Source organism: Piliocolobus tephrosceles, chromosome 2 (genome assembly GCF_002776525.5).
Source record: "Piliocolobus tephrosceles isolate RC106 chromosome 2, ASM277652v3, whole genome shotgun sequence".
In the NCBI taxonomy this organism is placed as follows: domain Eukaryota; kingdom Metazoa; phylum Chordata; class Mammalia; order Primates; family Cercopithecidae; genus Piliocolobus; species Piliocolobus tephrosceles.
Genome location: NC_045435.1, coordinates 174,461,301 through 174,471,796, shown reverse-complemented (window position 1 = coordinate 174,471,796; position 10,496 = coordinate 174,461,301). Strand labels below are relative to the sequence as shown.

Below are 10,496 nucleotides of genomic sequence, written 5' to 3'. Positions count from 1 at the left end.
AACCTTCCACCCAAGGGTATAGAATTATTTAATTAAATCACACTATATTCTTGACTGAACTTCAATATTTTTCTCCGAACACTATTCTGTAGTTATCCCAGCTCATGTAATAATCATAATAACTCTATACTGTAGGTACTTTTATTATCATCATTTAACAGATGAGGAAACTGAGCCCAGAGAGATAAATAACTCACCTAAGAACACACAGCAAGTAAGTAGCAGAACCTGGATTAACATAGTGTAGTCCATACTCTTAGCCATTGTATTGCCTCTGTATCTACAGTCAGTTACTTTATAGTTTGGCTGCTTCTATGCAATTCCTCTTGTTTTTATTATATTTTCTGATGGATTGTTGCAGAAATTGGTTGATTTTTTTAAAGTTAGTATGTGTATTGTGTGATGTTGTTAAATTATCTTCTTAGTTCTAATAGTCTATTAATTTTTTCTTTTTGTATATCAACTGTAAAAAGTGACAGTTTTACCTTTTCTTTTCCAATGTTTAAATCTCTCATTTCCTTTTCTTTCCTTATAGTGTTGGCTGAGACCTCCATGACGATGCTACACATTGTAAAGTGGTGATTGTGAGCAAAGACTATTGCTTACAGAAAAATCATGTATTCCTAGAAGAAGGTTTTCGTTTTATCTTAGCTAGAGTACATGGAGCGTATCAAGAAACTGTTTCACAAAAATATAAGTTAGAAACTGTGTCTGGTAGCCAAGAATCCATTTTTAACACTGGCCCTGTGCTCATCTAAGCAATGGAAATTACTTTTCTATAGGACATGGCCCTTTCCAGGGGAGAAACAGCTCAGTTGTGATACACTTGTCTTCATCCTGACTTTAAGTACACTTAACTCCACACTAAACCCCTGTAGCCACAACACAGCTCTGCGCCTGTCATTTGCTTCACACAAACTGCTAAACGCAATTGTTTCTGACAATGGATTACTCTGTGTCCCCGGGGGAATTCACAGACAGCAGCATTAGAAGGGGCCTTAGAGATCAATCATCTCTCTTACACACACCTAAAACTCCCTACAGCGGTGCTTCATCAGCTTGGAGAGTGGAAGAGCCAACCAGAAGGCAGCTCCAATTATTAGGCCCTGGGGCCTGGGTATAGTTAGGCCCTTTGGAAGCTCCAAGGCAGAGACCAAACACATCCTCCCTTTACCCACGCCTAGGGTGACTAATGCCTGTGGGAAAAAAAAATGAACTAAAAAGTCCCACAGGAACCTCAAACCCAGCACATCCAAAATGGAACTTCTCACCTTCTCCTCCAAACTCAGTCCTCTTATACAGTAATCTCTGTAAAGCGAGAACAATCTCCATTCCCCATTCTCAGGGCCTTCCTGTCCCTCTCACCTGAGGAGCTACCAAGCGTTGGCCCACAGGCCCTCTGAGAGTCCCTCCTGACCACCCTGTGCTCTCCATACTGAATAAGGACTTGGTCACACCTTGTCAACTCTTCCCTCTGCTCCACTCCTGACCCCTGGATCCATCCTTCACAATGTGGCTGAAGGGATCCTCCCATCGTGCAAATTCTGCCACATCTCCCTGCCTAAAACCCAGGAAGACTCCCCACTACTCCCAGCACAGAAGGTACAATCCTTAGTATGGCATCCCCTGCCCTCATGGCACGGCCCCATCCAGCTCTCCAGCCTCACAACCTGCAAGGACACCTAGACCCCCACCTCCCTCAACCCTTCATGACTGCGCTTCTGATCCCTGTTTCCCCTGGCTAAACCCTGCGTGCCCTCCCGCTGGAAGCGGTCTAATGCCTGCTTGTTTTTAACACTCAGGTTGGGGCCGCAGCTCCCGGGAGTCTTTGCTGACTCCTGGACCCCGTTGCTCCGGCTGAGCGTGGGCTCTTTCTCTAGGTCTTTCCTCCCAGGACTCTGTGCATTCATCCCATCGTTAAACTGGATTCTCTACAAGAGTAATAATTGCATAGTCAGTCAGTTCTCATCCCTTTTCAGGTTTCAGAAAAGACCTGTGAACAAAAGGTATTGAGTCAGATTTAGTGTGGCAATGCCCCAAGGGTCCTGTTCTCCCTGGGTGTCCTGCACCTGGTGCAACGTCGGCCTGGCATCTAGTGAGCCATCTGAAGGAACGATGATGAGTGAATGATTTGCCTACCCCTTCCAGTAGTAGGCTAGAGGTCGTGGTTAGGGCCCATCCCTATGCAGGACATGGAAAGTGGGAGGCACTCCTCTTGCTACGTCGGCAGGGGGCGCTGCACAGCTGCGGGGCGGGGTGGCTGAGACAAGGGGCGTCCGGCTAAGGCCGGGGACCCAGGGTGGTGGGCGGGGTGTCTCGCCCGCCTGCGGACCCCGCGAAGTAACTGCGAACATTTCGCTTTCATTTTGGGCCGAGCTGGAGGCGGCGGGGCCGTCCCGGAACGGCTGCGGCCGGGCGCCCCGGGAGTTAATCCGAAAGCGCCGCAAGCCCCGCGGGCCGGCGGGACCGCACGTGTCACCGAAAAGCTGATGTAGAGAGAGACAGAGAAAGAGACAGAAAGCAAGAGACCAGTGTCCCGGGAAAGTCCTGCCGCGCCTCGAGACAATTATAAAAATGTGGCCCCCTGGGTCAGCCTCGCAGCCACCGCCCTCACCTGCCACGGCCACAGGTCTGCATCCAGCGGCTTGCCCAGTGTCCCTGCAGTGCCGGCTCAGCATGTGTCCAGCGCGCAGTGAGTACCCAGCCGGCCAGGGCTCTGGTTTGCTCGGGTGCGGAGGGGCGGCTACTTGGGAAGAGGGGGTGGAAACTCAAGTCTGCCTAAGGAGAGACTGGAACCGCAGCAGCCCTCTCCTGCAAAGAGGAATGAGAATAGGGGTCTCACCATGCGCTAGATAGGGCATGTCTCTTTTCATCTCGAAACAGCCTGATGAGCTATCATTATGCCCACTTCGTAGAGGAGAAACTGGGGCCCAGCGTGGGAGATTTCCTGCCTTCCTGCCTAGGGTCCCTCAGCTACAAACAGAAGGCAGATCCAGATTCTAGCTAGTTCTAAAGTCAGGATTGGCAGGGTGCAATGGTTCACGCCTGTAATCCCAGCACTTTGGGAGGCCAAGGCGGGCAGATCACCCGAGGTCAGGAGTTCAAGACCAGCCTGACCAACATGGTGAAACCCCGTCTCTACTAAAAATACACAAATTAGCCGAGTGTGGTGGTGGGTGCCTGTAATCCCATCTACTCAGGAGTCTAAGGCCAGGAAAATTGCTTGAACCCGGAAGTGGAGGTTGCAGTGAGCCTAGATTGTGCCACTGCACTCCAGCCTGGGCCACAGAGTGAGACTCCGTCTTAAAAAAGCAAACAAGTCAGGCTTTCTCACTCTACTGTTTTTAAAACACTGGGTCCCAAGTCTGACTCAGCCACTTCACCACCTGGTCTGGGTTTCCCTCATCAAAAACATGAAGGCTTTCTCTGGGTGATTTTTGGGTTCGACACCCTTGTCCAAGCTCATCCCTAAACCCTCACAAGGAGCTGGCTTCTAGTTCTAGAATAGAGTGGCGCTTTGTAATAACTTGAGTCATCTCTCAGGTGTTGAGGGAAAAGTGTTGGAAATGGGTGGAGGGAGGTGGGTGCCAAGCAGAAAGGGATGGGTGAAGGTGGCCAGAATGGAGGGAAGGTGGTGCAGGCAGGCCATCCAAGCTGAAGTTCCTCCACCTGCTCCTCACTTCCCTTCCAGGCCTCCTCCTTGTGGCCACCCTGGTCCTCCTGGACTACCTCAGTTTGGCCAGAAACCTCTCCGTGGCCACCCCAGGCCCAGAAATGTTCCCGTGCCTTCACCACTCCCAAAACCTGCTGAGGGCCGCCAGCAACACGCTCCAGAAGGTGAGCTCTTCCTGTCCGCTCCGCTGTGCACCTGCACCCTCCCTGAGGAAGAGACCCCTCATCCTACCCTCTGGTACCTGATGGAACTGCAGAGAAATTGTGGAGGTTCATTAGTAGCTGTCAACAGCAGGAGAGGGAACTTTACAAATGGCCCAAGTGTTAAAGAGTGCTAGTGAAATTGTGTCTCCAGAGAAAGCAAGAGTAATAATAAATTATAATGATGTTGGTTTTGGCTACGTCTACACAGAATAAAGTGGATATTTGCAGTGTTCCTGTAGCCTGCCAACAGAGATAGAATTGTGTCAGGTCCACATGGTTTCTCTGCATCACTGATCAAATCCGGAAATAGTTACTTGCGTGCATACTCTTTGTTGGGGGGCAGGGGTACAAAGATGAAATAGCCTTGTCCCTCCTGCTGCCCACCAGCTTCTACTTGGTGACAGTTCCTTCTCAGAGCAACACTTCTCAGGGAGGACTATGACATGCGGCCTTCATTTTCTAGGGAAGAGTTACCTAATTTCATTTACAGCTTCGTTCTTTTAGGTTTCATATTTTAACGTAAAAATCATTGCCGTCAAAAACTGCTCCAGTAGCTATTGCTGCAAAGGCTAAAGGCTAGTGTTTTAAAAGATGTCCTCTGCCTTTTTGATCTCTAAGAAATTTTTCTTGAGTATTTTCTAGCTTGTTGCCTTATGAATATCTTAAAATAAGCTCAATGCCACCAAGCCTTCCAAAAGGGCTCTTTTCCCCTTTCAGTCTTTCATAGTGTGCTGTGCATTGCTCCTCACAATTTAATGAATATTCATTAGACGGGCTCAAGTGAGAACTGCTTTGTTTCCCGAAGAAAGGTTCAAAATGGATAACTTGTAGGTGCTCCAATTCATATGGATGTTTTTTGTGCAAAAGCTGACGCCTCTACTCCCAGATACAGTGAAAAGATTATAGAAATCAATTTAATGTTTTGTACATCATTTGTCAAATTTGCTGCAGTAGGAAACAAAGGAGGTAGATGCAAGTGATTCACTGGCCATATCCAGCCCACAGTTTTGTAGAGTTTGGGCATTATGTTTATTTTTTAGTTTGATGCTATTCAAAAACTGAACATTTCAATTGAGGTTTCAGATTTCTAGCTTCTCTTGAAAAGACCTGAACAACAACACTGGACTCACACTTCCAAATCTAACTCTTTAGAACCTGCTCAGAACAGTGGCGTTGCCCAGGTCTATTTAAACACCTCTAGGAATAGTGTGTTCATTTCTACTGCTGCTGTCACAAATGTAGTGGGTTTAAATGACGCAAATTTATTATCTTACAGCTCTGGGCATCAGAAGTCCAAAATGGGTCCTACTGGGCTAAAATCAATGTGTCAGCAGAGCTGTAGCCCTTTCTGGAGGCTCTTGGGGAGAATCTGTTGCCTTGCTTTGTCAGGTCTAAAGGCTGTCCACATTCCTTGACTTGTGGCCCCTTCCATTGTTCATACCAGCAATGTCTGGTTGAGTCTTTCTCATGCTGCTCCCTCTGGACTGACCTTCTACCCGCTTCTACTTTTGAGGACACTGCTTACACTGGATTCACCCAGATACTCCAGGATCATCTCTCTACTCTTAGATCAGCTGCTTAGCAAATTGAATGTCATCTACACCTTCACTCCTCTTTGGCAGGTCACATAGCACATTACCAGATTCCAGGGATTGGGAGGTGGATGTCTTTGGAGGCGGAGCATTGGTCCAGTTACCACAGAAAGGGATTTTACTACTTGTGTCCAAACGTATTCTGAATTTTTAGGCCTTGCTTCTTAGCTCATGCTGTTACATCTGTCTGAAATTTCCCTCCTCCATTGACAACATTTTACTCCTCTTAATGCAGGTGTCCCATCTCTAGGAAGCTTCACTTCCCTTCCTGCCCCTCCTCAGAAGCTTCATGCCCTTTTCACCATGTCTCACCTACTGATGCCTCCTGGTCCATCTGGGCACTTGTCTGTCTCAGCAGCTAAACTTGCAATCCAGGAGGGTATACATGGTCCTCTTATCTGTCATGTTCTTAGTACCTAATGGAGTGCCTGGCACCCATCAGGCTGTTGAATGGAAAAATGATTGTAATCTTCAATCATACAGTCCTTTACTTCCTAAGATACATTTCATAACTTTACCCAACGGTGCTTTCCCACACACTAAGATGACATCTCTGTGTATGTGTGTGCATGTGTGCACTGCAAATTAAATCTCGCTTGTCTTAAGGGTTTGCATGTTTGTTATATCCATCAAGCTGTGACCTTAAGAGTTCCCCCTTTAGAAGTTATACTTGAAATAGGTATTCATAGAATACAGTCACTTTAGCAAAAGAAGAAACAGTTTTCACCAGAAGCAAGTGTCACAGTGAGGTGTGGAGGCTGGTTAGCACAGGCTGATGACATGATTTATTGTGTTTACATAATGAAAAAATATGTCATCCAGAGAAACATGCCCCAAGCATAGGGAGAGGAGGGTGAGAGACAGAATGTAAGGAATCTGTTTCCTTTTGTGTTATGAAGAACCAGAATTTCCTGCAGGTCAAAGCGACAGAGGTCAAGGACAGCCAGCTGGAGTCTGCCTGGCTCCCTGGGGTACCAGCCTTGTGGGGTGCCAGGTGCCTTATCAATGTTATAAACTGAGTTTCTCTTTCATTTTTCATAGGCCAGACAAATTCTAGAATTTTACCCTTGCACTTCTGAAGAGATTGATCATGAAGATATCACAAAAGATAAAACCAGCACAGTGGAGGCCTGTTTACCATTGGAATTAATCAAGGTATAGAGGATTTTCCTCCCAAAGCTTGCAATGTGGTTAAAAGCTGTGCATCAAATCTCATCTGCTTCTAAAAATTCACGTTTCTGGTATCCATCATTCTGGGACTTTAACTGGTCCTACTTCAGAAGTTAGATTTGGGAGAAAAATTATAAAAATAGATGGCTTTTTTGCAGTAATATGAATATACTTAACACTTAAAAATAGTTAAGATGGTTAATATTATGATATGTGTTTTTACCACAATAAAAAAAGTTTGACCTGAAAAGTCAGAAAGATTTATACTAAGAATTAATAATTTGATATATGATATTTTTCCCTCTAGAATGAGAGTTGCCTGAATTCCAGAGAGACCTCTTTCACAACTGTAAGTCAAAAAATGAAAAGCTTCAGCCTGTATGAGGAATTCATATCCCTGATGTCTGTTTATTTTTTCATATCACTGATGTCTGTTTATTTTTTCATATCACTGATGTCTGTTTATTTTTTCTTCTAGAATGGGAGCTGCCTGGCCTCCAGAAAGACCTCTTTTATGATGGTAAGACACACAGCTCTTTCCTCAAATGCAGTGGGGGAAATGTTTTTAGTCCATCTCAAAGGATACTTCCCCTTCTTGTCATGTCACCCAGGCCCTGTGCCTTAGTAGTATTTATGAAGACTTGAAGATGTACCAGGTGGAGTTCAAGACCATGAATGCAAAGCTTCTGATGGATCCTAAGAGGCAGATCTTTCTAGATCAAAACATGCTGGGAGTTATTGACGAGCTGATGCAGGTAAGACTTCATTCTATCAGTGAAAGCACCTTTTTCATGCTAAAGATACCTAGCCAGGGTCCTCAGTAAAGAGGTATAAAATCAGGTCTTCCTGGATTGGTGGAGGCCTTTTAAAGGCCTGACAGACCTACATTTTCAAGGAGACAGCCTTGAGGGTGCCCCCTATAGGGAGCACAAATATGAGCAGATGACATTATGAAAAGCAGACTCCAAAGTATTCACTCTGTGGTATCCCCCACACTCTGCAAATGTTTTTGTGCATTTTCTTATGTCAGCCTCAAAACAACTATATGGGATCTGCACAAAGGAGGGAACCAAACCTTAGGAGAGTTAAACCACTTATCTGAGGCTCTGCCTCTTAAAATCCATCAAGAGGATTTCACTACACTTACCTTCTCACTCACCTCTAAAGGCTCCAGGATGTGCTCCAGGATGTGCATACAAAGGGCCAGCTTGCGTATCTACAAATATTGCTGGGAAAACAAGCAAGATTGGTGCCTGATTATGACCCATTGTGAACCAAAATGTGAACCAAATAAAAGAATGACCTATCATCTGGGGCATCTATAATGTTATTCATAGGCAAGAACTTGCTTTGTAATGTTCTGAATCACCATAACACAGATGCTAATATAAAACAAGTATTTACATAAGCGAGAGTGATTGCTTTGGTGACTAGGACACGGGATAAAAATATGGTGGCAGAAATCATTGTCTGAAAAGTAATTGATTTACTTTTATTCTTTTCGTGTGTGTGTGTGTGTGTGTGTGTGTGTGTGTGTGTGTGTGTGTGTGTATGTGCCAGATTACTTGTTTGAAAGGCAATGAGCTTTATCCAAGTATCAAAGAACGTTACCATCTAGAGAGCTGTAGTTGCTGTTTCATTTTTCGGACCAATAGTTGGGTGATTTGGGTGCTAGAATCAATTCTACCAGTAACCAGACAACTATTCCCAAGCCACTTAACCCTTCTGTGCCTCAGTTTCCTCTGGTATAAAATGGGGTGACTTTATTCTAGCTTTCTTTTAGACTTTTTGTGAGGAAGATATGAAAGTATTTATTCATCAAGGGTGCAAATTATATTGTGTTATCAAATCAAAGTGCTAAACTTGGGAAATTCATTGCCAGGATTATCTGACACAAATGGCATGTCTTCAGTAAACAGGCCTGTTACTAATAGCGAGTTCTGATCGATAGCAATCCATCACCTCCCTGTGCTAAACAGAAGTGGGCTTTTTAATGTAACATACAAAATTAATTAGATATTGCAGCAGATGTCATTTTAAAGGAACTGTTTCTTTCTAAGACACAACTCCCACTGATGATTTTTTTCTAAATAGTTTCAAGGGTCTTTTCTGAGCTCATTGAAGATGGCTGTGCTTGGAAAATGAGTATTTCTTTTCTCAGGTTCTGCCTGGTAATCTGGCTGAGAGTAGATGTGGGTTGGGTTTAGGAGTTGCATAAGGGACTGAGTTGTAAGCTCTGAGACATGTACTGGCTTCACTCATTTTTATGAATGAATATTTGAATTTTGGAATACGATGTAAGTCATGCTTACTGTTCATTCTCCTAGGCCCTGAATTTCAACAGTGAGACTGTGCCACAAAAATCCTCCCTTGAAGAACCGGATTTTTATAAAACTAAAATCAAGCTCTGCATACTTCTTCATGCTTTCAGAATTCGGGCAGTGACTATTGATAGAGTGATGAGCTATCTGAATGCTTCCTAAAAAGCGAGGTCCCTCCAAACCGTTGTCATTTTTGTAAAAATTTGAAATGAAGAAAGTTTGATAGGATGTGGATTAAGAACTAGGGAGGGGGAAAGAAGGATGGGACTATTACATCCACATGATACCTCTGATCAAGTATTTTTGACATTTACCGTAGATAAATTGCTTTTCAGTTTTCATGAATGAATTGCTAAGAAGGGAAAATGTCCATCCTGAAGGTGTTTTACATTCACTTTAATAGAAGGGCAAGAATTTATAAGCTATTTCTGTACCAAAGTGTTTGTAGAAACAAACATGTAAGCATAATTTATTTTAAATTATTTATTTATATAACTTTGTGATCATGAAAGCATCTGAACTAACTTATATTTATTTATGTTATATTTATTAAATTATTTATCAAGTGGATTTGAAAAATATTTTTTAAGTGTTCTAAAAATAAAATTATTGAATTACAGTGATTCTCCTATTTTTCTAATGTACTTTTAAGTGTTAAAATACACATTGTGGGAAAATTGAAAACTCTGATGAGACTTCAACAAAATTACTCTGGAAAGAATGCCACAATATTCTTCTTATTCCTTTCCTAGTTCCTTTCATCTCATTTTAAAGGGATCCTAGTAAGACAAGATATGCTTTACTACTAAGGCAGCCAAGTGAGTCATGGTTTTTGAGGGTTTATTATTTTAGTTCAACATGAGTCTAAAAGTGTGCTGTGCATTAGACAAATACATCATAATATTCTTTAACCAGAAAAAAATGTCACTAAGAGGTCTTCTAGCCTAATTATTCTAATTTTTGTGACCCTTTAGGCTCTGAGAGAAAAGTTGTCCCTAATTTACAACCAGAAAATCTCTCCATTTGTCTAAAATTGTATAGAACTTTTACCTGAACCACATGGATGATTGCCTTACTTTGGCTTAAGAGATGTGCTCTTAATGAGCTGAATGTTAAATTTCATCTTTCCAATTCTCTAAACCAGGGGCCCCCAATCCCCAGGCCATAGACTGATGATACTGCTCCGTGGCCTGTTGGGAAGTGGGCCCCACAGCAGGAGGTGAGTGGCAGGTGAGCAAGCATTACTGCCTGAACTCTGCCTCCTCTCAGATCAGTGGCAGCATTAGATTCTCATAGGAGCGTGAACCCTATTGTGAACTGCACATGCAAGGGATCTAGGCTGCGTGCTCCTTATAAGAATCTAAGTAATGCCTAATAATCCGAGGTGGAACAGTTGTGTCCCAAAACTATCCTTGCCCCTGCCCCCCAGGTCTGTGGAAAAACTGTCTTCCATAAAACCAGCCCCTGCTGCCAAAAAGATGGGGACCACTGCTGTAAACCATGTAAATCTTTAGGCTTCATGACTTAGTCCACTTTG

At 43.8% G+C, this 10,496-nt stretch overlaps 1 protein-coding gene across 1 annotated transcript; it reads left to right on the top strand.

Moving 5' to 3' along the window:
- The first annotated feature begins 2,269 nt into the window (after nt 1-2,269).
- Nucleotides 2,270-9,582, top strand: IL12A (interleukin 12A). Its single transcript, XM_023223393.1, has 7 exons — nt 2,270-2,692; nt 3,692-3,837; nt 6,510-6,623; nt 6,946-6,987; nt 7,117-7,158; nt 7,250-7,393; nt 8,966-9,582. The coding sequence occupies exons 1-7, from the start codon at nt 2,575-2,577 to the stop codon at nt 9,119-9,121; spliced, it is 762 nt and encodes a 253-aa protein (XP_023079161.1). The 5' UTR covers nt 2,270-2,574; the 3' UTR covers nt 9,122-9,582.
- The last annotated feature ends 914 nt before the right edge of the window (nt 9,583-10,496 follow it).